This window comes from Cynocephalus volans, chromosome 4, assembly GCF_027409185.1.
Source record: "Cynocephalus volans isolate mCynVol1 chromosome 4, mCynVol1.pri, whole genome shotgun sequence".
NCBI lineage: Eukaryota > Metazoa > Chordata > Mammalia > Dermoptera > Cynocephalidae > Cynocephalus > Cynocephalus volans.
In genome coordinates, this window is record NC_084463.1 from 108,612,135 (window position 1) to 108,639,901 (window position 27,767).

The 27,767-nt window shown below is 42.1% G+C and overlaps 1 protein-coding gene across 1 annotated transcript; it reads right to left on the reverse strand.

Annotated features, from left to right (window-relative positions):
* Window positions 1–10,284: 10,284 nt before the first annotated feature.
* Window positions 10,285–25,983, reverse strand: NLRP10 (NLR family pyrin domain containing 10). Its single transcript, XM_063094968.1, is given in 8 exon segments — window positions 10,285–10,506; window positions 11,082–11,643; window positions 12,038–12,246; window positions 12,248–12,873; window positions 12,876–12,911; window positions 12,914–13,051; window positions 14,202–14,609; window positions 25,944–25,983. Coding segments are annotated over 8 exon segments (2,241 nt in total).
* Window positions 25,984–27,767: the final 1,784 nt, after the last annotated feature.

Genomic DNA, 27,767 nt, shown 5'->3' on the forward strand with positions numbered 1-27,767 from the left:
GTAGGCAGTGGGATCGGCAGCGATTTGTGTGTGTGTGAGTGTGTATGAGGAGAGGAGGGGGGTTGCATTTTTGTCAGTGGTCTAAAAAGGAAAGAGGAAATTCTAACTTGTCTAAGACAGAGTATTATCAGTAATGACCATGACAAAAGTGGATACAGAAAATTCCTGGTGAAATGCCAGAGGGGTCTAGAGGTGCACCAGCCATGATAGTACTAGAGTCTGATTGGTGTTCATCAAAATGCTCCTGCCAAGGGTCAAGAAGTGGGGAGAACAGGATTGCTAAGTCTAGCTCTAAGGCCTTTACTTTAACAAGCTCCAACAGGCATTTAAATAGCCAAAGTATCAGTAGATAATATGAAAAGTTCTAGACAGGAGAAGAAAGGAAACAACAGAAAAATGACTAGAACATGTAATTAAAACAATCTGAGGCACCTTCCTCTCCTGTATTACACAATACGATTTCCCTTGTCATGAAGACTAAATGATCTGATTCTAGTTGGATTTCAAAAGCAGCAACTGAGGGCACACCAAGACACACAATGGAGAAAAAGTAGTCTCTTCAGTAAATGATGTCTGCAAGAACTGCATATCTATGTGCAAAAAACCCCATGAAATTGGACACTTTTTTTTATACCATACACAAAAATAAACTCAAAATGGATTAAAGACGTATATGTAGGACCTGAAACCATAAAATTCCTTGAAGAAAATATAGGGAAAAAACTCCTTGACGTTAGCCGTGGCAACAATTTTCATATATGACACCAAAAGCTCAGGCAACAAAAGCAAAAATTGACAAATAGGACTACATCAAACTGAAAAGTTTCTACACAGCAAAGGAAATAATCAACAAAATGGAAAGGCAACCTATGGATTAGGAGAAAATATTTGCAAACTAGATATGAGGGTACTTCAAAAAGTTCATGGAAAATGAAATTAAAAGATAATATGAATCTTTTCATGAACTTTTTGAAGCTCCCCTCACACCTGATAAAGTGCTAATGTCCAAAATATACAAAGAACTCACACAACTCAAAAACAATAAATAAATAAAATAAATAACCAGATTAAAAAATGGGCAGAGGAACTGAACAGATATTTTTCCAAAGACATAAAAATGGCCAACAGGTATACGAAAAGGTGCTCAACATCACTAATCATCAGGGAAATGCAACTCAAAATCACAATGAGATATCACCTCATACCCACTAGGATGACTATTATTAAAAAGTGAGGTAACAAGTGTTGGTAGGGGTGTGGAGAAAGCAGAATTCCTGCACACTGTTGGTGGAAATATAGATTCATGCAGCTATTATGGAAAACAGTACACAGGTTGCTCAAAAAAATTAAAAATAGGACTACCATATAATCCAGTAATCCCTCTGTTGGGCATATCTCCAAAAGAAATGAAATCGGTACTGTGTAGAGATATCTGCGCTCCCATGTTCATTGCAGCATTATTCACTATAAGCAAGATATGGAAACCACCTAAGTTTCCATCAACAGACAAATGAATAAGGAAATTGTGGTATATATATATATGATGGAATATTATTCAGCCTTAAAAAAAGAAAGAAATCCTGTCATTTGCAACAACATGAATGAACCTGGAGGAGATTATGTTAAGTAAAATAAGCCAGACACAGAAAAAAAAATACCACATGATCTCACTTATATGTGGAATCTAAAACAGTTGAATACACAGAAACAGTAGAATAGTGATTACTGTTAGGTTTGGTGAGATGGAGGAAAGAGAGAGAGAGTGACCCAAGCCAGGTGCTGTTTCAGCCAGTAGGCTTTATTCCACCAGCACGGAGGGGAGACAGAGTCAGATCAGCTCTTCCAAACAAAGGAAAGCAAGGGGTTATAAGAATTTGAGGGAGGGTTCTGGCAGAGTTATGGGCAGGTTTGAAATCAATGGTATGCAAGGAGTCGCAGCCTTTGTATTCCAATAACATCTGGTCAGTTAGGGTATAGGCCAAATGTATCGCCATAGTATACATTTATCAGTACAAAGCATTCCTCCCGGCCCAGCCTGAATGCCTGCTATCTGCAGCCCACCTGCTTGAGCAGGATGTTTCTTTGATGATATGTTTACCCGTTCCTAGGAGAGAGATTTCATTTCCCAGAGCAGAAAGAGGGAAAGTGGGGGCAGAAGAGAGTGGAAAGTTGCTTAATATGGCTGTGCTGATGTTAAGCTAGTCATGAAGCCTAATAATTACCAGGGGTGGGGAAGGGAGAAAAATTAGGAGACGATGGGCAAAAGGTACAAAGTTGCAGTTATGCTGGATGGATAAGTCTGGAAATCTAATATATAGCATGATGACTATGGTTAATGACATTGTGTTGTTTACTGAAAATTTTCCAAGAGGATAGATTTCATGTGCTCTTACCACACGCACACACAAAAAAAGGGTAACTAGGTGAGGACATGGATATGTTAATTTGCCTGACTGTGGTAATCAATTCACTACGTATATATGTATATCAAAACATGTTGTACACCTTAAATTTATACAGTTAAAAACAAAAACCAAAAACCAGCAACTGAGGAAGAAGTACTCTGCCAGGGAAAGGAGTATCCAATGCTCTTGCCTCTCAGGATTATCTTTAAAAACTGCAATCTGATTTATACTTGGGGAGCAGGATGGTTGGGGTCAGGACAGGAGTGGTACAATGCACAAACAGCTAAATATTTCAGACATGAAATGTCTCAATAGTATCATATGTTCTCAAATATTTCCTATCCCCCAGGGTAAAGGAAGAAGCTTATACTTTATATTCTCTGAAATAATTCCTCTTTCCCTTTCTTTTGTATGAAGATGTAACTATATCTACCACTCCCAAGAAGAATGTAAATTTCTGTTATAAAATCCTCCAAGGACATCCACAATTGAGTGTCCCTGAAGAAGCATCCCTAAAGCCTAGTAGACCCTCAGAGGCCTCTCCCTGGAGGGCCAATCCACACTAAGCCCTAACTAAGTGCCAGCCCGGTCTTGCAAAACCTCCTGCTTAGAGCAGAGGTTCCTCTATACATTCCTCATATTTGCCTTTTAGAAAATTAACTATGGAAGCATTGTGAAGAATCAATTGGAGGAGGATGTAAGGTAAGCAGTGGATGAGCTTCCAGGAAATTAAGTGGTCCAGTCAATTGGACTGGTAATTGATTGAAATCTGGGAGATAAGAACAAGGCAAGAGTCATAGCTGATGCCTAAGTCTTGGCATAAGCATCTGAGGGAAGGCTGGAAGACAAATTAGGGGGAATGGATGATGAGTTCAATCTGGAACATGTTAAGTTTGAGTTCAGCCAAGTAGAAAAGTACAGTAGGTGATAGGATATACTGCTCTCAAGCTCAGAGGACATATGTCCTGGAAATAAAGGTTTGGGAAATGCAGGTAATTATCAAGACCTTGTAAGTGTGCTGGATCATCCAGAGGCACTGTGTTGAGTGAGAAAGGAAGGAAGCCTAGAACAGAAAACTGAAGATATAGGAACATGTACTAGACAAGGAGAGGGAGAGAAGCTCAACATGGACACTCAGGAAAGATCAATGTGATGGAAGGAAAACAAAGAATACCAGCTAAGGGAAGAAAGCATTTAAGGAAAAAAGTGCTGGACAGTATCAAATGCTTCCACGAGGTTAAGTCTGCTAGTCCCAGTGTCCAACGACTAATAGATAAGCAGGAAAAGGCCCAGCAAAGAATTCAGAGCAATACACACTTGTGTTTAATATTCTGCCATTAGTCTCATCACCTCTAATAGAGATGATTACACTTTTAAGACCTGACCCGAGCTGACAAAATCTAGCAGCTGTCTGCCTGACATTTGGATACCTTAGAATTGTCTCCAACAACCAAGGCTAGTGGAGACCTTGGGCGTTTGCCTTCAAGTACTTGGGGTAAAAGATACATCAAGAACAGTGATGATGCCTGCAAAGCCGAGGGAGCCTTGGGAAGCAACTGTCACCAGGTCCCTGCCTCCTCGTAAAGCAGTTCTGTGAGTGATAAGATGATAAATTTCCAGGCTTGGCAATTGGAGTCCCCACTTCCTCACAAACTATCAGTAGGGGCACAAATGGTAGTTCTTTGCTAATTTGACAAAGATTCACCTACTTCAGTCCAGGCTGGTTCTCAGTTCTGGACAGATAAAATTAAACAAAACAGACCAACGGAACCCCATAAGGCTTATAATCCAGTGGGGGAAACAGACTGTGGACAAAATAAGTAAATTATTTAGTACATTAGGAAATTAAAAGTAATTTGGAGGAAAAAGGGTGAAGGAAGATAGAGCATACTTGGTTTGGGTGAGAATCGATTGTAGTTATAAATACAATGGTCAGGGAAGACCTCACTGACAAGGTGACGTGTAAGCAAAGATTGGAAAAGGGTGGAGGACTTAACCATGCAGATGCCTGAATTAAGAGTACTTCAGGCAGAGGGAAGAGCTGGTGCAGAAGCCCCGAGGCAGAGGCCCTCTACACTCTATTTTTGAGGAATGTCAATGGAAGGGGAAGAATAAAGTCAGAGACGTAATAAGGTCCACTGTAGACTCAGCTTTTACTGTGAGCAATACGGGAATCCATTGGGGATTACACAGAAGAGTAACATGTTTTTAAATTCAGCATCACTCTGGCTTCTGCATTAAGAATAGACTCGGGGGGTGAAGGAGGACAGGGGATAAATCAGGGAGATGAATTAGAAGACTTTCACAATAGTCCAGGCAAGAGATGATGGTGGCTTGAACCAGGATTCAGGATTTGATAATGGGTTAGGTGGCATAGGAGGAGAAGTTAAGAGACAGAGAAAGTCAGTGACAACTAAAATTTTTGTCTGAGAAACTAGAAAAATAAAGTTAAATTAACTCAAGAGTTAAAAAAATTGAGGATAGAGCAGGTTTGGGGTGGTATAAAGGAGCTCATCTTTGGACATATTAAATTGGAATTGCCATTATACATCCAAGGGGAGTAATTGAGGAAGCAGAAGGATAAATGAGTCTGGAGTTAGGGCAGATGTCCTGGCTGAAGACAGAAACTTAGGAGTTCACAGGGTGAAGATGATAAATAAAGGCAAGAAATTCAATGAAATCACTAAGAAGGTGAGAACAGATGGAGAATAGAAGAGCCCTGGAGTACTACAGTATTGGGATGAAAGAGAAGAAAATTGTTGCTTTGTGTTGCTTCACCCCCATGGATTTGTCACCCCACTTCCCCTGGGTGAGGGAGCTGCAAAGGATTACTCAAAGCCCATCTCTACTGAGCAGTGAGAGGCCCCGAAGTGGTTAATCTTCTGGAACCCTCAAGAGAGAGGCATTCCTTACTTGGGAAATTAAGGCCAAATTGGGGTTCTCTTCCTGCATTTATTTTCCAGACCAGGAAGTTACAGGAAAAGAACAAAGGTGGGGTTATAGTTTAACAATATAGGCTGGTCCCTTTCAGTGAAACAAGCCAGATGACATTCCAGTAAGGGAATTAAGTGGTCCTGTCAACAAAAGCTTGATCTTAGCAAACATTCCTTCCTATAGCAATTCTCAGTATCTTTACATAACAATCAGTAACTAGTCTGTCTTTGAGCCAGAAGCCTGCTGTGCCACAATTCTTATCTTGCAACAGAGACTTATAGCCTGAGGGAAATTTCCAGTCCTCCGCAAGGTCAATATTTGAAACTGCAAGGCTTTGGAAAACCAGGCCCTGTGAAATACATATGCTTTTTAGTATATTCCACAGAAAATGATTCAGTAAAGAAGACCAAGAAGGACCAGTGAGAAGGGGGAAAAAACAGGAAATGTGTTGTCCTGGAATCGAAATGAAAATAGCATGTATGAAGGAGAAGGGTGTGATCATCTGTGTCTCATGCTACAGATTGGTCAAGTAAGCAAGGACTGAACATTGGCCGTCAGATTTAGCACTGTAGGAGTCATTGATGACCTTGACAAAAGAAGTTTCATGGAGTCATGAGATGAGTGTCTCTGACAGGAGTGAATTTTAACAGAAAATGTTTGGAGAGAAACAAGAGAGAACATGCCTACAAACCTTTGAAAGAGTTTAGCTGTGAAGGGATAGAGGTGGGCAAAGAAACAGAACAAGTGCTGGAGGTGGAAATAGTTTCAACAGAGAACTTTTTCATTTTGTTTTTGTTTGTTTGTTTGTTTTGTTTAAGATGACAAAGAAAACACAGTGTATGCTGATGAGAATATACAATTGAAAAGAAAATTACAAACTAAAAGGAGAAACAAATATCTCCCATTTTCCTCTACCCCCAATTCCCTGATAACCACCATTTAGCTCTCTGGCACTATGGTTGGACTTTTTTTAAGATTCTACATGTGAGTGAGATGAGGCAGTGTTTGTTTTTCTATGTCTGGCATGTTTTACTTAGCATAATATCAATTTTCATCCACACTGTTGCAAATAGCAACAGGGTGCAACTAAACTATGTATGTATGTAAATGCTTGCACAAAACCTGGAACACAACAAGAGCTCTAAAATGTGCTAGCTTTTATTGTTGTCATTGTTTCTGCTACTCTCGCAGCAGCAGCAGCAGCAGCAGCAGCAGCAGCAGCAGCAGCAGGAGCAGCAGCAGCAGTAGTAGTAGTAGCAGTAGTAGCAGTTCTAAGCCCTAATCTCCCTAAATTATAAATATTACTGTTCTCATTTTATACATTTTTTAGAACTAATTCTTGGGAAGGATAAGTAACTTGGCAAAGGCACATAGCTAGAAAGTGGCAGATCCAGTATTTGGAACCAAATTTACTCAACTGTCACTGAGTGTCCCTAATCTTTCCAAAACCACACTGATTCACACATCAATGACATTTTTATCCAACTAGCAATAATGAGTATAAGTAATTTATGCTTATCATTTCCAGCCCATTGAAAATGCTGTATTATCCCCTGCATAATTTTGACATGCTTATAACACCAGTATAAGTTCCTTTGTTCCATTTGCTTTTGTTGTAGGTGAAATCCACACACAGACATCATTTCCATCTGGTGGAGCCTTGGCAAGTAACTCCAAATTTATACTTTTCCTCTCCTAATTTCCAGCACCCATGTATCAAAATCTTTAACTGTACAAGGGGTTTTCAAGAAGTTCATGGAAAGACTTGTATTATCTTTTAATTCTATTTTCTCACAAACCTTTTGAAGTACCCTCATATAAACTTATATTTATTCCAGATTGATGACAAAGATGTCCCTAGACTTTCATGCACTCAGTAAACCTTTATTGCACACTTCTCTATGCCAGGACTTTGCAAGGCTCTAGATATATCATGGCAAACTCAACTTGCATGGTTCCTGCCTTTGTTACATGTCTGTATCCCTACAGCTTTAGGCTGTAAAAACAATTCCTGGAAATGATTCCAAAATCCCTCTCTAAAATAAGGAGGAAAAATATAGGATAGAAGATATTCTCCATCATAAAGGATTCTGAACAGGAAGACAAAGGGAGAAAGATTAAAAAGTTTGTTGCTTTTTAATTCTCTACTTCTCAAGCTGATTTTCCAGCATACAATTCCAATTGTTGAATATTAGGCCTCCCCAAAAGGAATAACCAACTGGCATGGACATATAGTTCAGAAGACAAACTTGAGCTCTAGATTGGAGGAATCATTGGCATATAGATTCAGTAACATCACTAGCAACAAGGAGCATCCCCTAAAGTTAGGACATAAGAAGAGAGAAGAGTCAAAAACAGAATCACAGGGAACACTAACACTTAAGTCTCAGAAGACTCAGAAGGTGTTGCTCAGTGACATGTAAAGTGAATCAAACAAGAATACTGTCCCAGCATCCAACAGGAAGAGTTTCAAGGAGGGAATGGTCAAGGTCACAGTCTCTGACCCTCTAGGAATCCAAAACCCCCTTTTACATAAAAAAAAAAAGGAGCCCAGTTTTCTCCAGACCTTTTTCTGTGATTGCATAAGAAATTTTAGCAATAATGGAAAACTTCTAGTTACTTTAAACAGAGAGATATATCAGAGCTTCATTTCCAAGGATAAGTGGGGAATAGTCCAAGCCTTGGGCAAAGGAATTCAGAAGTAATCCTAAAAATGAGGTTCATCGCATTCAAAAATAACCCTAAAATGGCTCCTTAGGAAAGACAGCAGCAATGCAAACCCCATTTCAGAGAAGTGGACAGAAATCTTGGAATAATGGAAAAGGAAAAAGAGGTTATCCCCACACTGTATTTAGGAAGGGAAGGTTTAGGTGTGATAGTGCCTGTGTGTCCCTGGGGAGGGATAAAAACATATACCCGGTTTTCTGTTCACTACCTTGTGTCTAGTGAGCTTAATTCCAGTTTTATCCACATCTGTCCACATACTGATGTGAAACAGACAGAATAAAAGCAGGAAACGTGGAGAACGTCCAAAATTTCAGGATCTCTAGGCACAGGTACAGCAGAGTTGGGTGATTTTTCTCTGTAGGTGCCGACCCGCCTCACTCATAGCTGACTTGGTGTACTCTCTGCCATTTGCTCCCCAACCATGTCCCAGACTTCACCGAACCATGAAGGCAGTTACGCCACATGAGCACACAGACCCGAACTCAAAGTTGGCACATATTTACTAACGTAAATTGGGTTTTTTTCTGGGAACCCTCCCTACGTATTCCTAGAATACTCAGAAGTGTTCACATTTTTAACCTGCCCCCTACAGGAGCCCAACAAGTTTGCCAGTTCTACAAGAGACCACTTTCCATTTAAGCTTCCCAGGTAAGGAAGAGAGGGGAAGGATTTCAGGAATAATTAGAGCCACAGCAGCAGATGTCTTACTCCCTGAGGCTCATGGCTGCTGCCTGCTCCACAACCAACCTCCTCCACTTAGGGTCACCAGATTGAGCATATAAAAATACAGGAAGCCCAGCTACAGTTGAATTTTGGATAAACAACAAATCATTTTTTAGTATAAGTATGTCCCATGCAAAAAAAATTTTAAAAACTATTCATTGTTTCTCTGAAATTCAAATTTAACTGGGCATTCGCATTTTGTCTGATGACTTTCCTACACCTGCCACCCTTGAACCCCATTCTTTCAAAAGGGGTTCCCACAGCTGTTCCCTAGGGAGAGTTCCTTACGTTTGGCCACAGCCTACTCTTCCCCATGGCGCATGCTCCCCACCCCCCAGAGAGAAGCTAAGTAAGAAACACGTGAGCCCAGCCTCTCCCTGCACCTGGAATCCCTGCTTCCTCCAGCCACCAGGCTCTGGAGCCTGGCGTAGCTCATTTTCCACACTTCTACACACAGTGCCTCTTCCTCTCACTCAGCCCCCTCAGAATACCCCAGTCCATCAGACTCGCTTGTATCTGTGTGACATATTATTTTGTCTACCCAGAATTCCTTCTTTGGGAAGGCATTCCCCCATTCCATGTGTTTCAGGAGGTGCTGACCTTTTCTCACCAGGCCCTGGGGGTATGGCCATGTGATCTAGGGGGGTAGTCATGTGACCTAGGCATGTAACCTAGGAATGTAATACAGGCCTACACACTCAGAGAACTTTATCTTCTAGACCATAGTGACTGTGTAAGGCTCGGCACATACCCAGGGTCAGGCCAGAATCTCCCCCAATTTCCCTGCTAGAACTATTAATAAAGACGATTTCTCTGTCCTTGGGGTTAGTTCTGTGACCATCTTCTCTGATACATGAATGTGGCTCTCTGAAGTAAGAGCAGAAGGTAACTATGAACACAGCAGCCGAGGGGAGAGAGAATGAAAGCCCTGATGAGACTGTTAGAAAGAGCCAGCAGTACCTAAAACTAGAAATCAGGGTTTTTGTTTTGGTTTGGTTTGGTTTCTAATGCATGTAATTTATTTTTTGCTCAAGTTAGTTAGAATTAAATGTGAATCCTAAGTGAAATAACATGTCTAAACTTCAGTTGGATATTAGATTCACAATTTTTTAAACAGGTTTCCTTGGGTCCCATGGAAATGCAGGGATGTGGCTGGGTATTTGTTTCATTGTTCCCCAATTCTCTACGACATTCTGGAGTTGGTCTGCTGAGACCATCCAAGCCCTCTAAGAGGCCACACAGCATAACTTAATGCATGCCAACCAGCCTCTTCAGCAATCCAGTATGAACTGCTCTTTAAATAAGTACATGCGCCCACAGCCTGTTTCTTACATGCGTTCTGTATATACACACAATCCATGTGTTCAACATGCCATGTGTATAATTACCAAATGTTGAGCTACCAAATTTCTTGTGGGAAGAGTAGTTAATAATAATTAGTGTCATGAGGTACTGGGTTGACCACTCAAGGCTGAGTTCCCTTGGATTCAAATGTCTAGGCATGTCCAGCAGATTGCTGGAGCTGGTACCCGTGGAGTCGTAACAGGAATAAAAATGTGTGAAAGGCAAAAAGAGGAGTGGCCACAGCCTTTCTGTGGGCTCTGAGGGTCCCACTCTCAGCTGCATTGGAGCCAGCAACAACCACTGGGGTGATGGTGGGCTTGAGGTGCCTGCACAGAGTCTTTGTGGGCTTTACACTGTAGCTGAGGTGTGGGAACTAAGAGATCACTCAGAGGAATCCCAGAAACAATGGGGCTCTTGACTGAACCCCAATGTCCTCATCTATGAAATGAGGGTTGAGAACTGACTGCATCTCCATCTAGGATTCTTTCTTTTTCTTCTTCTTCTTTTCTATACAGAGGGAACCAAAGCAGAAAAAAAGATCATGAGTTAGTGCTTGGAAGTGGCTGATCTTTGAAAAAAAAAAAAAAAGTCAGTTAATGGCACAGCTGGGGGATAACAGTGACATTTTATTAATCTAGAGCTAAGTCAAGTCACAGTAAAGCTTCCAAGACTGAAAGTCAAGTCTGTGACAAGCCATGGCTTGCATTCCCCACACATGGAATTTCTAGAAGTTTCTAGGACGAATGGGAAGCTACTCTTGATTTAAGCAGCAATTGATCACAAATACAGAGTCAAAGGGGCATTCCCTTTTGCCACAGTATAATACTACTTTTAAATAATGACATTGATATGCACCACATTTATCCGTATCTTATAGAATGCACACAATCCCATTTTATTATATTAAAGGCTTTATTCTATGAAAGCCGAATGTCATCTACAGCATACCATCCTGAGAGGACATTTTTGCTTCTCTTTCTGTCCACTACTTAAGCTGGTCTTGACAGAAAATGACTTCCCGATACGGGATTGCCTTTGATTTGAGTGTTTCATCTTGAATGACACATCACTTATCTGAACACATTTTGCCAGATTCTTTTTAGTAAGGTCATACAGAGAGAATTCCGAATCCCAAGTCCTGTTACGCTTTATAGATTCCATTTGTTCTTTAAAATGCTGCAGATCCTGCATCATCCAGGGAGGAATTTTGAGACAAAACTTTAGCTCCATGTTGGAAAAGTTCTCTTTTTTCAATATGTCCAATAAAAACTGCATACTGAGGGTCAGCTCCTCATTCTTTTCCTGCTCCTTCACCTCCAGCAGCCTTTTTACTTCTCTATGGGACTCCTTCCCCAGGCTCTGGTCCTCTTTCACCAGGTAGGACATGGCGTGAAAAAATTCCTGGAAGCTAACGTGGCGGAAGCTATAGAACTTCTTGATGTCACATCCCTCTTGGTAATTGCTGCTGCATAGGAAAGCACCAAGGCTGGGGCCATCTAAATTGTGCTTCCTCCCATTTGCAACAACATGGATGAACCTGGAGAAACTTATGTTGAGCGAAACAGCAAAGCACAGAGGGATAAATATCACATGTGCTCACTCATATGTGGGAGCTAAGAAAGAAAGGAAGGCAGGAAAGAAAGACCACAGGAGTGCCGTGATCCAACAGAGGGAGGGAACATTACTAGGGCTACAAATTGGAGTTGAGGGGAGAGGGGGAAAGGGAGGGAGGTTGGGGGATAATTGGTAGGGGAGAGAGGTTACAAAAGTAATTTCTGGTAATGGATATGCCCCCAGTATGAATCTGGCCCCCATATCATGGACAGGACGGAGGACAATCAGCTTTGTATCTCATGAATATTTGTAATAAATAAATAAATAAATAAATAAATAAATAATTGTGCTTCCTGAGTTCAGTTTCTTCAAATAGGAAGCTTTAGCACTGGATCCTCTCTGCTGCCAAGGAGCACAGACTCCTCAGGACCCTGTGCCAGGAAAGCTCAGAACAGCCCCCAGTGTCATCGGACGGCAGGAAGGTGGAGACATAGGCCATGAAGATGTCAGTGCTGTTACTGGGTGTCTCGGAGACTGCCTTGCCTCTCTCCATCTGTCCCTTCAAGCCAGGAGCAGATGACCCAGCAAATGCCTGGAACCTGACACACTTTGTAAAGAACATCATTTCCTTATACAAAGCCAAAGGCATTTCTGGCTTGCTCCTCATCCCTGAAATAGGAGCTGAAATACCTCCTCCTCTCCTCCTCAGAGAAGCCTAGGATATGGACATGGCATGGTTGGTCCAACAAGGGCTTCAGATGCCACAAAGCCAGTGGCTGCGTGGTGATGAGAAGGGAGCACGTGGAAAGCTTCTGTCTCCTAATTAGAAGGCGCAGCACCTCCTCCATGGGACTAGACCTCCGCCTCTTCAGCTGTTCTTCAAAGGGCCTCCACAGCTCATCAAAGCCATCCAAGATGAACAGGAGCCACTCTGGCGGCCTCAGAATCTCTGAGACAGGGGCTTGGCTGTCCCTGCAACACCAGAAGAGGAGCTGCTCCAGTGTGCCCTTCTGCAGCAGGACCACTTCTCTGCAGCTCACATAAAAGATGTAATCAAATCGGCCTGGGTACAGGGTACCAGTAGCCCAGTACAGCACCATTTTTCTGGCCAGGATTGTCTTTCCCATGCCAGCGGACCCCTGCAACACCATTAAGATGTGGGTGGGGTAGGGCTTTTCCCCAAAGCAAATAGAGCTTCCACCACAGCAGAGTCCAGCTCCTGCTCGGGAATGGGCAGGCAGGTGATTCCAGGCTCCCTGAGTGGGGTTTGGGCACCAGGAACAGCCGGTTGTAACTGCCGTTAAGTACCCCTTCTTGTCTCTCCTCTAGGCAGCACACATACTCTCGGTAGATTTCTCTGTAATCTGAGCCAAACAAATAGGATGTTAGGTGGTGAAATGGGGATTTAAAAAAAGGCAAAATGGACCCTTCAAACTCTGCTCTCTAACTTGTATCTCCCTAAAGATTAAAGTTCTGGCTTCATGGGGAGGGGCCGCTGTAGGTGTGTATGAGAGTGTGTGTGTGCATGCACCTGCACATGTGGTGTGTGTGTACATCTGTGTGAGTGTGCAAGGGTGTCTTTCATGTGTGCGGATATTTGTGGGGTGTAAGTGAATGCTTGTATCTGCACGTGCTCATGGGAATATGCTTACAGAAGCCTGGGTATTGCTCTGCAGGGAAGGCGTCTCAGTGTGCATCAGCAGGAGTATGTTTGTAAGAATACCTGTGTGTGCAAAAGCCTCTGTGTGTGAGAATATGTGAATGTCTGCATGTTCATGTGAAGTGTCCCCATGTGAGAGGCAAGGACAGAGAAAGGAGAAGGGGAAGGGAAGCTGGAGAACAGTGAAGTAACAGGAGCCTCTTCTTGGAAAAGGATGGACCGGATGCTAAAGGTAAACCAGTTTCTGAGCAGGAGCCACGACTTTGAGTACATGGAATCCTCCCACCTTTACATAGCAGGGGAGCTGCAGGCATGAAAGGAGACCATGGGAGGGAGCACAGGCCACAACAGACCGCTCCCTCCTCCTCCAGCACCCCACGAGAAGGAACAGGAGACCATTTGGGTTCCAAGCCCACCCACTGCCTAGCACAGTTTCTTGGGAGAGGAGCGACACAGAAGACTGCCCTCTGTAGGAAGCAGCCCAGCTGCCTGCCAGGAAGCTGCTAGCAATAGGTCTGACCCCACACCCTTGTGCCATTTCTTCTGGTTAATGGAAATCCCTTCACTAACACTATTCCTGATCTCTAAGCCCCTTTCTCCATACTCTCTGCTTCTGTGGCACTGCAAAAGGAGGCGGGCATTATGGCTATAAGATATTGTATGTAGTCTTTCTACAAATAATTCTCACCCTCGGTTCAGGCCCTCCACCTTACCATTGTTGGAACCCTCACCTGGAAGCCACCTAAAGCCCTGGAGCATTGGGGACTCCCAGGCAAGGGCAGAGGAAAGGGTGAGAGAATGCACATGGGGGATGGTCCCTGTGCCATCCTGCCTCCCCTCCTCTCCACACTCACCATTCAAACAAATGTGGCTGAGCTGGCCCACGAGTTCCAACAGGTTCATGGCCTTCAAGCCCTTGAGCACCATTTTCACAGCCTCCTGGGCTCCATACCGTGAAATCAGTTGAGAGGCCAAGTCCACTCGACTCAGGCCCTCCAGCTCCCCTCGGGCCAGGTGGGGCTGGCCCTCAGGCAGGGCCATATTCCCTAAGTGAAGCTTTAATATCTTGAAATTGTCCTCTTCAAGGTCACTCAAGGCCCAGAGCAATGCCTCCTGGGGGTCACGGCCCAGGGCCACGATGATGGGGTGAAGGTTGAGTTCACACCAGTGACCTGGAGAAGAGATGAGAAGAGAGGCCTGCTGCTGAGGGAAGAGTGGTGGAAGGCGCCTCAGCACGCCCTGCTCTCCGGGTGCTTGGCAAGCTGTGGAGCAGAGGGTGGAGAGAGGCGAGTGGGCAAGATGGCAGGGGAATTTTCCTAGTCATTCCCCTCTGCCTCTTTGGGTGTGTTGATTTCTCTCTCTCTCCCCTCCCTCTCTCTCTCACACCTTGTTTATTAGGCCCTGTATGCCTCCTTAGACAGATGGGTTAAGAAAAAAATCTATTTTTAAGTTTTAATTTTTAAAAGTGAGCCTGTCCCTGACTGTGTAATCCTATACAGAACCAGTGCACATTAGCTCAGACTGCTGAGGCATGGCAAGAAGGTAAAAAGTCTACCCTCATCAGCCCACTGGCCTTTATATATCAGCCACTGGACTCAGTCACACACAGGAATTCAAAGCTGGAAGTCTTCTAATTGAGATAAGGAGACAAGTTCACACAATGATAACAAGAGCAAAGCCACTTTCAAGTGCTCACTTTGTGCAGAGTGATTTACATATATTATCTTTTTTGATCATCACAGACCCACCCAGGATATTACTCCAGATGAAAAATATTGCAGTCAGAGAGAAATGGTTTTCGAGAATTTTACAGAGCTAGGCCACTGGGCAAAGAGGCAGGATTTAAACTGTAGTCTATGACCTGGGTAGATAGAGAGAGAGACAGAGAGAACTCAGAAGATAAAGACATAGAAGACAGACTCAGAAACCAGAAAGTTAGGCTAAATGTGACCAGAAACTGGAGACATTCATAGATACTAAAGTAGCGGGGAAAGGATAGCAAGATTTTGAGTTATGTTTTAAATATAGAACTAAAATGTTGGCAAGATGACAGTCTTTGGAAGAAGAAAAGCAACAACTAACAGAAAGGTCTTAGAATCCAGAATTACACTTGTGATCTAAAGCCAATGGGGAATCCAAGTCAGTGGTACCACGTGAGGGCTCAAAAGAGTATTTGGAAATGGAGAGTTGCTGAGATTCAAATATCAGTGTTTTGACTACATACTGACAGGAGAGTGAAAGTGTTAGGAACATGTTAGGCTACAAGGGACTTTGCCTGCAAGTTCTTGGCCAGCTTGGAGAAGCAGGCTTATTCAAGCAGGAACAATTTACAGCAAAGCTTCAGGTCGCATGATAAGACTCAGGGCTCCCTTACGAATCTCTGATGTTGGCAAAGCTAGTTCAGGAAAGAGAAGATAACATAGAACCTAACAAGAAAATGTCCAGTCTAGGCTGTTCACCCCAGTTCAGCTTTGGGGGTCTGGCAGTAAGCCAGGGATGACTCAGCTCCCTGATGCAGGAGCCCAGCAAGCAAGGTCTGGGGACTGAGACGTAACAGATCTCTTTTTCTGGTCTAACAGCTCTGTAGGTCAGGCCTGAGTCCTCTTAGCCCAAACCCACTAGATCACTTCTCTTTGGTGGTGCTCGTATTAAAAATGATAGGTACGACCACCCAGACACCTACCCTTCAATACCTAACAGGCCCTAATACTTGTGGGGCTGGAACAGTTAAAGCCTCTGTGAAGCAGCAACACCCACACAGTGGGATGAGCGACTGCTCACCAGGGGAGCATTTGACCTCGTTTATCCATATGTTAAAGCGGAGAAACACGGGAGGGGCTAAAGGCATGAACATTTCTGTCAACAAGATAAAAAAAAGCCCAGCGTACTCTCTGGCTGCCTCCCTGAAACCCCTCATCCTCTTCTACAACTTGACCCCAGTCAAGACTGGACAGTTTGGGCCGAGCCCGTGGAGCACTTGGTAGAGTGCTGCGCTGGCAGCGCGGCGACGCTCCCGCCCGCGGGTTCGGATCCTATATAGGACTGACTGGAGCACTCACTGGCTGAGTGCCGGTCACGAAAATACGACAAAAAAAAAAAAAAAAAAAAAAGACTGGGCAGTTTGACTAGAGAGACGTAGTGCTGTCACCGTCATGTCCTTGGCCACTGCACTGCTTCTTCAAGTTGTTGAAACCACTGGAGCATGTGCGCCACCAAATGAAAAAGAAGACGGGAGCTCCACAAACAAGAAACCAAACAAATTCCTAGAAGGAAGCTGATCGCCTGGCCTAGAGGGCTGACGATCCCCAAAAGCCCCGGCAGAAGGAGAAAGGGCTTCTCCAGAAAGAATGTCTACAAGGAAAAATAAAAAGGGATTGATGGGTTAACTGATGTATGGGCCTTCTGATAGAGTCTACTGAGCGGCAAGAATTAGCAGTAAGTCCCAAGAAAACCAGAGAAATGGAAGGAAGAGAAGGAAATGACTAAGTATAGGAAAAACATGAAAATAAGACAGGAAACATAATAGTAAACTACAATATTCAGGTGTGAATAATATTTGCATAGAAATAATCATGTAAAAAATATGTATAAAAAAAAGAAAGAAAGAATAATGTAACCCCTGAATATTGATGTAACTAAAATCTATAATATCACATTGAAAGGATGCTGGTGAAATGTACTAGAATAGGAAGGCAATAGATAATACCTAAAACTAATGAATCAAAATGTAGCAGTGTATAGTTATTATTTAGAAGCACAAAGACGTAAGAAGAAACAGTTAAAAATCTAAAGCAGTCGCCTCAGGGTGGGCATAGTGGAAGGAGAACTACTGTTTGGGAGCATAAGGTTTTTAATGCTAATTGGTTTTTTAAACCGTGAGCAGGTATTACTTTAATAAAATAAAATGTAATTTAGCAAAGAGAGAATAGGAGGTGAAGAAGTGGAGTTAACATGTACAGACAAATGTTTCGGGAAGCTCGGCAACAAAAGGAATCAGAGGGGCCCTGAGGTGCGGTGGGAAACGTGGGGTCAGGAGGAGTTCTGTTTGCTCTAACATGGGAGAGGGTGGAAGATATCTGAATGTCAACAAAAAGCATCTAACCTGAGGGGCAGGCGAGAGAGGGAAGTAGCAGAGCAGGGGGTGGAGGACGGAGGTCAGACTAGGACTCAAAGCAAGGAGAAAAGATCAGCCTTTGACAGGAGGATGGAGGGACGCCCCACCCACGCCTGAGGAAAGTGGGAGGCTGTCTGGCAGAGAGAGGCGGGTACGTGGGTTTGTGGTCGTGTCCTGTGTTCGCTGAGAAGCACGAGCCAGAGCATCTCCTGAGAGTGAGAGAGCCACGGGAGGCTGAAGAGGGAAGCCATGCGGTGGCTGCTGGGCCCTCTCTCCCGAGTCTCTTCCCTCCTCCTCCAAGGCCTCTCATGCCCATTGCGCAGCGAACACTCTCAGCATCCAGGGGAACGGGCAGGAATGGGAACTGGTCTTTCCCAGAGCCTTAACCACCCCAAGGCCAGAGACAGAAACAAGACAGCCAAGAACCAAGACCAAGAGACCAAGATGGGAAAACAAAAGAGTGAGATGCAGCCACACAGACAGGATGACAGAGGGCAGAGAGGCCACTTCTTACAGCAAAGGCTCCAGGTCTGGAGATCACTGGGCCAGAAATTCAGATTTATTCGGGAAGGAAGTGGAAATGAGATGTGTAAGAACGAATTGTTACTGGAGTGCAGAGACAAATGACGAAATGAGGACTCCCTTCCTCTTAACCCTGGCCCTGCTGTGGGCACAACTGACAACTGGAGCAACTGAGTCCCAAAAAGGGAAGAAATGGAGACAAAAGAAACAGAGATCAAGGATGGAAACAGTAAGAGATGAAGAGTAAAGAGTCAGAGAAAAGACCCAGAGAGACACAGAAAGAGAAATGAGCAGACAAAACAGGTCAGAGAGAGAGGCAGATGAAGCTAGCTGCTGTATGTGGGCCTCTCTCCCTCTCAGCCGCGCGCACACACACACACACACACACATACACATTCTTACACAGTGACTCTGTGCATAAGGTTTTTCTTGACAGCAAACTCTCAAGAAACAAGGGTAACCAGAAATATGTGTGAAGGAACTGGAGTTTCTGAGTCAAGCTACTAGAGTTCCTGTCTTCATTATGATTTTTCCCCAACCGTGGAGGCAGATACCAGGCACAGTTCAGTACACATCTTCGCCCTCCTTCCTGCAGCCCTCCTTCAACCTAACACAGGCAGGGGCCCCAACTCCAGTCCATCTCCTCCTCACCTGCGCTGCTAGAGGCTGTATTTTCTCAAGAGTATTGCCACATGGCCTCAGAGAAGAAGGAGGCCTTCAACCTCCCCAGTCACTTGGCACTGCTAGCAAGATGCTGGTCAGAACAACAGCCAGACTGGCACATGATAAAACTGCAGTGGTCATGTGGACCACCATGATGCTTGCTTTCTACAGCATGTTGCTGAGTCCCTGAGATAACGGATAAGGCCTAAGCCCTCAAATTCATCTCTGTGCTCAGGCAGGAGGATGGTGCTATGTTTGCTCAGGACTGCCTTTCTGGGGCTTGTTCACAGGACTGAGGGTACAGACTGCACCGAGATAAAAGCACCTGTGGTGAGATTAAACCAGGGAAAGGGTTACCCAAAGAGGCCAAATATAGTATCATCAATAAAAGGAATATGACACCCGGTCAAAGAGAGAAGCTGGAGGTCAGAGGCAGATTCTAGCATGAAAGGCAACATCCATAAATAAGGAATGGAATTGAAGTTAGAGGGAAAGAAGTTAGTTTCCCCAGGGATAGAAAGCAGAAATTAGGAAGGGTTGGTCAGGATCCGACAGAGCCACATTGTGATGTAAGGCTATAAATTAACAGTTAATAAACATCTGAGGGCACAGTACACATGAGCAAGAAGCCCCATGTCAGTTCAATCATGGGGACTAGTCCAGCAGGGTAGAGACAAAGGACACCACAAAGCAGTGTGATTCTAGATATAGGGTCATCTCTCCAGCCCAGCATTTCATATGTGATAATCACAGAAAAGCCATCATTTTCTAATCCTTTTTTTACTTTGTAGAAGATGGAAAATTTATCCTCTACCCTCTTATGTTCTTTCACTGAGGCCTACAAATTAAACCAACAAAAGACAGATTAACAGGAGAAAAGCATACACATTTTATCTGATGTTACTATTTTTATGTGGCATGAGGGATTTCATAAACAAGAAGTGAAAACCCCAGACAAGTGGTTAGACTTGAGGGCTTATATATTATTTTAACCAAGAGCTATGAATGTTTGTAAAGTAGCAAGACAAAGGAAGAAGGTTTGGGCTTCTAGGGATGGTAAATTATGGGAAAGTGACTAGGAAATATATGGGAAAAACTAATGGAAGAAAGATAAGGGTTATTTTAATAAGGTTTGTTTGTACAAACTCATCTCAGGGTCAACTCCCCATTTCCAATGATAAGAATGTTCTCTTCTTCCTGAAAGAGCACCTATCTCATAAGAAATTTATGCCCTGCCTGTAGGCAGAAAGTGGGAGGGAAGACAGACAGCCCTTCCTGTCTGCTGTTTTTGCCTTCAAGCCAAAATAATCAGCATGCCAAAGCGGCATATTTTGGAGTGGCATGTTCTGATTCCCTCCAACCTCAATGAGTTCTGAATGGAACTCTTATTCACTTTTGGTAAGAATGTAAAATGTTACAACCAATTTGACAGTTTCTTATAAAGTTAAACACCCACCTACTCTATGACGCAGCCATTTAACTCCTAGGTATTTACCCAAGAAGGAAAAAAAACACGTCCACACAGACTTATACACGAATATTCAGAATAGCATTATTCGCAATAGTTAAAAACTAAAAACAACTCAAGTATCTATCAACATATCCGTACAATGAACAACAACTCAGCAATAAGAAGGAATGAAGCGCTGATACACACAACATCGATAAATCTCACAAGCACTATACTGCGTAAGAAAAGCCAGACACAAAGAGTTCACCCTGTACTATTCCATTTCTATGGAATTCTAGACTATGAAAAGTAGTCTATAACGATGCAAAGCAGTAGTTGACTGCAGCCAGCTGTGAAACAGGGCATTGACTGTAAAAGGGCACAGGGCACTTTGGGGTGAGGAAATGTTCTGTGTCTTGATTGTGGTGATGGATACCAGGTCAAGACTTTGTCAAAACCAATTGGACTATATTCTTCAAATAGAGGCAGTTTGTTGTATATAAATTATACCTCAATAATGTTGACTAGTTTTTCTGAAAACTGTGCTCTGATAACTACACTGTGTATCTTCCAGTACCACAGCTCATACTGGAACCTCCCAGTCATCAACAACTAGACCCTGAAAATGACACTCCAGGCACTGCTGACCTCACAAACCTAAATCTCCAGGGACTACCCATTTCCCTAACCGAACAGATCACTGTGAGCTGGTCCTGGAGTGTCCAAGGCCAGTAGTCAGGAGCCAGACCCCTGGTGGATAGAAATCAGGGAGAGAAGACACAGGAGCCTGGGCAGGAATATCTCTGCCAGGGCAAAGTGGCCAGAAGATGAGCCTGTAGAAGTGGAGCCTGGAGCTGGCGGGGGGAGAGTGAGGGGGTGGCAAAGCAGCAGGGAGCCTGCCTTGAAGGGAGGGGAGGTGGGGCTGGCCAGTTAGCTCAGTTGGTTAGAGCGTGGTGTTATAACAACAAGGACCGAGGTCAAGGGTCCAGTATCCCCATACCTGCCAGCCACCAAAAAAAAGAATAAAGAGATTAGATTCAGACCGCCAAGAACTACAGATTTTCTGTTTTGCGTGAAAATGTTTAAAGAAATAAAGGATGTGATTAACAAACAAACTGACAACAAAAAACTTTCAAGAAAAAATAAAAAGATTTGTAAAAAAATATATTTTATATAATTATATATGTTTATACAGAGAACAAAAGAAGAGAGTTTCTAGAAATGAAAAATATAATTATTGAAATCTAAAACTTAGTATACAAAATAAATTACATGCAGCTGAAGTGAGAATTAGTGACCTGCAGATATAGCTATAAAACTTACTGAGATAGCAAAAAGGGATAGGCAATTGAAAATATGAAAGAGAACTTAAGAGACATGGAGAACAGGGGAAGGAGAGGCAATATTAAGAGCAAATGGCTGCAAATTTTCCAGAACTAATAATAAACACGAATGTGCAGATTCAGGAAGGGCAATGTATCGCAAGCAGAATACATGAGAAATGTACTTTTAAATACATCATAAGAGACTGCAGTATCGAAAGACAAGGAGGAGACCTTGAAGTGGCCAGAAAGAAAGGACCCATAAAAAAGCAACAAAGCAAAAAGGGAAGCCAGACGATGGTGGAATAGTTTCAAAGTACAGAGACGTTATAACTGCCAACTTAGAATTGCTCATCCAGGAAAACTGTTTTTTAAGAATGAAAGCAATCCAGCCGTAGTTCCAAAAAAAATTGTTTTGAAAATGTGGACTACCAAGGAAAGGAATACTAAAGAAAATACTTCAAGTAGGGAGAAAGATTTCAGAAGAAAGTTTAGAGGCAAGAAATATCATACAGAGAAAAGGGTAAGCATGTAAGCAAATTGTTAAATAATAACAATAATGCTTAAATCTCTTTCCTCCATCCAGGGAAAATGAGCAATAGTTGATGGAGTTTGGATGTGTTGTCCCCTCCAAAACTCATGTGGAAATTTGATCTCCAATGTGGCAGTGTTGGAAACTGATTGAGTCATGGGGGAGGATCCCTCATGAATAGATTAATGCTTTCCCTGGGGGAGGGGGGAGTAATGAGTGAGTTCTCCCTCTATTAGTTCCCGTGAGAGCTCGTTGCTTAAAAAGACCCTGGCACCTTCTCTCTCTCTCTTGCTTCCTCTTGCCATGTGATCTGCTTGTACCCACTGGTTGCCTGCCACTTTCCGCCATGAGTAGAAGCAGCCTGAGGCCCGTGACAGGTGCAGCTGTCCCAGAATCGTAAGCCAAATAAACCTCTTTCCTTTATAAATTACCCAGTCTCAGGTATTCTGTTATAGCAACACAAAACAGACTAAAACAATAGTGTATAAATCAGAATGGGAAATAATACCAAAACTAAAGCATTTTAAAGTCCTTGTACCATTGGCGGAGCCCTTTAAACAGAATTAACACATAGAAAGTGTGTGGTAACCTCTGCGCCTGTGTGCTGCTGGAGTGCCATCCATTTCTTCATCAGTGAGGAAGGAAGCTGGTGCTGATGATGGCTCAACACCATGGCTTTTGTGACATCCAGTGCTTTGAAGAAGCCCCAGACATGTAGCCTTCTGGCCAAGTATCTGCAATTTCATATTGTCGGGGCATACATCATATCTTGGGGGGTTGCAGCTCTCTGTAAGCTTGCTGTGGCTGAAGCAAGAAAGAAGGCACATGCAGATTTCTACAGAAATTATGATTCCATGAAAGATTTTGAAGATATGAAGGCTGGTATCCTTCAGAGGAAAAAATGATATTGGAATGTAAAGAAATTCTGTGAACTGAGTTCCATGGAAGTTTGTCACTAACCTCTGTTCCTGAACTATGAAACATGAATATGTGAGCAAAGAAACAGTTTATCATGATAAATAAATAATTAACAAATAAAAGAAAACGCATGGTAAAATCAAGAGCCATAATTAAAACACTAAAATTGGAATATGTGCTTCCTAAATAGCAGAGGAACAAAAAGAATAAGAAAATACAATCAATCAAATAATCCCATTACAGGGCCAAATAAAAGGGAGAAAGAGAACACAGAAAAGTGGAAGTAATAAAAATCAAAAAATAAAATCTAAGAAATCAGCCCAAGCAGCACTAAAAATGCTAATGGACTAGACTTGCCAATGTAAAAGAGAAACAGATTAAATTGTTTAAATATTTAGCTATATACTATTTACAAGAGATACACCTAAAGCATAAAGATATGGAATGGTTGAAAGCAGAAGAATGGAGAAAATATAAGTGAGAAACTAATCAAGAGAAATCTAGTGTAGCTATATTAGTATCATCAAAATAGACTTTAAGAAAAAAAGTATCAGAGTTACAGACAGTCAATACATGGTGGTAAAGATCCAATTCATCAAAATTTTAACAATTTTAAGCATATAAGTACCTAATTAAATAAATCTAAAATATATGATGTCACCTCTCGCAGAGTGACAGAGACACAGAAGATTACTCAGAGCCCATGTATTCAGAGCAATGAGAAGTCTGAAGTGGCTGCACCCACAGAAAACTCCTTCAAGAGAGGAGACCCCAGGCACAGTCCTGAGTCAGGTTTTGCTTCAGTTTTTATTGTAAAGACAAGAAAATTACAGAAGAAACACAGGTGGTTAATCAATCATAGTGAAAACATAAACAAACTGGCTACGTGACAATCTTCATGAAAGCAGCTGTAACTTAAAATAGTTCAAGCAATTTACCATCAGAAGGAGTCATAAAAGTAAGCTATGTGATGTACAAAAAGAAACAATGAGATAATCACCATAGCAGCACTTAGCTCCCCAAGAAACTCAAAGAAACAGCTTAGGACAAGATGCAGAACGTCCTCCAACCACTAACCAGCAGAATATCCTTGAAGATTTTAGCTCACATACTTTCCCATCATTTAGGTTTAGCTGCACCAAGGGCAACTGCCCCCAGAGCAATCACTCTTTGCTATGCTTCAATTCTCATATCTACATCAAAAGCTTTAGTCCTGTGAAAGTTTTCTGGTCTTTCCTAATCTTAGCATTTCTACATGTTTTCCTAAAGCGTTGGGCTTTGGCTTAAACTAAGAACTTTGGTCCTTCTAAACTACAGGACTTTGGTCCTTCTACACTACAGGCTAGACTAAGGACTCTGGTCCTTCTAAACTACAGGACTTTGGTCCTTCTACGCTACAGGCTAGACTAAGGACTTTGGTCCTTCTAAACTACAGGACTTTGGTCCTTCTGTGCTACAGGCTTTGGCCCTGTGAAATACATGTGTTTTATTTATGTCTCATTAATGTCAATATCCTCCACAATATGAAGTAAACATTGGCAGAGCTACAGGGAGAAACTGGCAACCGTACTATTACATTGGGAAGATACTAGCCTTCCTCTCTTAATTATTGCTATGTCAAACTGATGAAAAAAAATCAATATGTATAAGTTTAAAGAGTAGAATTAGTGAATTTTACATATGGACATTTATAGAGTTCTGTATCTCACATTTAAACAATAAACATTCTTCTAAAGCATACCTGGAACATTTATAAACATTGGTAACACTTGACTATAAAGCAAGACTCAACAAATTTTAAAGAATAGGTGTCACAGAGACATATTATTTTACAAAAAAATTAAACTGGAAGTTATTAACAAAAAAGATAAAGAAAAATGAATTACAGCCCATGTTTATGAATAGGAAAACCAAATATCACAAAGATATCAGCTTGCCCCAGTAGGTCTTTAGAGTCAGTGCAATCTAAACCCATCAGATTTTACAAACTTATTCTGAAATGTACAGGAAAGAGCAGAGGGTCCAGAATAGCCAAGACACTTTTGAAGAAAAATATGGCAGACAGGAGGGAAAATCTGATCTACCAGACACTGAAACATATTCTAAAACTATTGAAATTAAGACAATGTAATATTGGACCTGCTCTACCAGATCTCAAGACTTATTCTAAAACTAAAGATAGAGGTAACTAATACAGCATAGCACTGGTGCAGAATAGGCAAAATGGAACAACAACAACAAAAAAAAAGAGCCAGAAACGGTACCACACACCTATGAAACTTTGATACGTGTATTTTAAAAAGTAGCATGGCAGATCAATGGAGAAAGGAAGGACAATACAAGAAACAGAATTTTAAAATTTCAGGTACATTAAGGGATTAAAATAATACTTCAAAAACGATAAAAATATGTAGATAGATGCCCATCTTTCTGATATTCAAATAGAAAGGATTTCTTACACAAGACCCAAAAAAGCCCTAACCATAAAGTATTGCTAAATTTGACTACATTAAAATTAAGACATGTTCTTCAAAAGATACCTTTAAAAAGGTGAAAAGAAACGCTATAAACTCTTTAAAATACCTTCGGAACATGTATGACTGATAAGGGTTTGGTATAAAATAAGTAAAGAAGTCCATCTCAAAAATTAAAAGAAATAATAAATTAAAAACAACCTAATAGAAAATGTAGTAAAATACATGAAGAGATTTTTTACAGAAGTCGCAATACATATGGCCACTAGCATATGAGGAGATACTAAACCAAATTAGTAATCAGGAAAATGCAAATTAAATCCACAAGTAGATACCATTAAATATCCATTGATCTGGGAAAAATTAAGACGTGGCAAAGTTTGTCATCAATGAGAACTTTTAAATAATGTTAGAAGGAGTGTAAATTGGAACAAGCTCTTTGGAAAAGAAGTTTGCATTATTTTGTAAAGATAAATATTTGCATATTTTACAACCCAACTATCAGTCTGCATAGGCAGCCACATTTAAATGATAAACATTTAAAAAATAAACAAAATATTATAGACTGGGTGGCTTATGCAATAGAAATTTACCTCCTCACAGTTTCGGAGGTTGGACATCTGGGAGGAGGGTGCCGGCATGGTCAGGTTCTGGTGAGGGCCCTCTTCCTGCCTTGAAGATGGTTGCCTTCTCCCTGTGTCCTCACATGGCAGAGAGACAGAGAGACAGAGAGACAAAGAGACAGAGAGATCTTCCTCTTCCCAAAAGACCACAATCTTATCGGATTAGGTTCCCACCTTTATGACCTCATTTAACCTTAATTACCTCCTAAAGACCCTATCTCAAATACAGTAATATTGGGGGTTAGGGCTTTGAATTTTGATGAAATTCAAACCATAGCACCAACTCCCAAGAACACATATATAGAAGAAAATTTAAGGTACCAATTCTCATAATATCAACAAATTTAAACAACCCACATATCCATCAACAATTAAATGGAAAGTAAATGCTGGTATATTTGCACAGTGGAATATTACACAGCAATGAAAGTGAATGAACTACGGACACATGCAACACAAATACATCTTAGTGAACTAAGGTTGAGAAGAAAAAGTAAGTTCCAGAAGACTACTACTTTCAGAGTGAACACTTTATAGAGTTCAAAAACTTGCAAAATGCAACAACATATTGGTTAGTCATACATACATATTTGAAGTAAAACTATAATTTTTAAGCAAATGATGATAGACACAAAATTCACATAAGTAGTTATTTTAAGGGTGGGGCAGTAGGGCAGTGAAATATTGGGGAGGAGGACCAAGGCATATGAGGTAGTGGTGCTGGAGCCAACTCATGCTGGATCACAAAAGCCAATTGTCAAATTTTCAGGAATTCTGAGAGCCGGTTGTTAAACTATTAGTAGCTTGAAATCAGCCATGGTGGGAGTATTTACACCATGGAAATCGGCAAACATTAAAGTCAAGGAGCTGACTGTTAAACACTTACTAGCATACCACTCAGTGTAAGCTGTTGACAGTGGTCTAGTTCATGGTTTGGGTTGTAGGTTCTGTTCATTATTTTTTAAATGAACTAGTGTTATACTTCTTAGTTTGGGTATTATTTTCTGCTCATTATATTATTTTAAAATGAAGGAATGGATGAATGAATTAATGAAACAAAGAGGTTTATGAATGGAACAAGAAGTCAGCATACCATAAACGAAGGAATATGATTATTGCAATTGTGTGCACCTATGGTAGGAAAAAGACAAAGAAAAAGAGCACCAAGTTCCCTCCTTCCAGGTGATATCAAGTGTCAAAAGAACTTCCACTAATAAATGTGGTCCATATATACCTGGCAGTTCCACCCACACTCTGAGAGCAACAGGCCAGGTTCCAGGAATGAGAGAATGGGCCCATCCAGCCCCATGTTGGTGATTCTCCTTGATTCTCTGAATGAGCAGGCCTCTCAAAGGTCAGGCTCTAGGCCCAGGGACAGTGGACTGTATGGCTCCTGTGACATTTACACAAAAACCTGGGGCCACCTTAAAGTCTCTCTCCCTGAAGCTATAAGCACCAACCATGTGGTCATGGCCCTTGGGCCAAGCTGGGTCCAGCCCCTAAAGGTAGCTTAGGCAAGAGGTGCAGCAAACACCAGCAGCTCCGTGCCATTTTCTGCCTCACCTTGGCACGATATCAAGGGGGTTGTCCAGACGCACTGCTGTTAGAATCTAAGGGAACTGAGGGGAGTTAGGGGTGGGCTGAAGTTAGCAGGTCAGAGAAAAATGCTGCACTGACTGCCAAAACAAGAGGGAGGGAGGGAAGGCTAGACACAGGTGTAGAAGCTAAGACATAGAAATCAGAAAACCAGAGAACTGAGAGAAGGGAGTCCCAAGCCAAGGAGGCAAGCATGAGACTGGTCT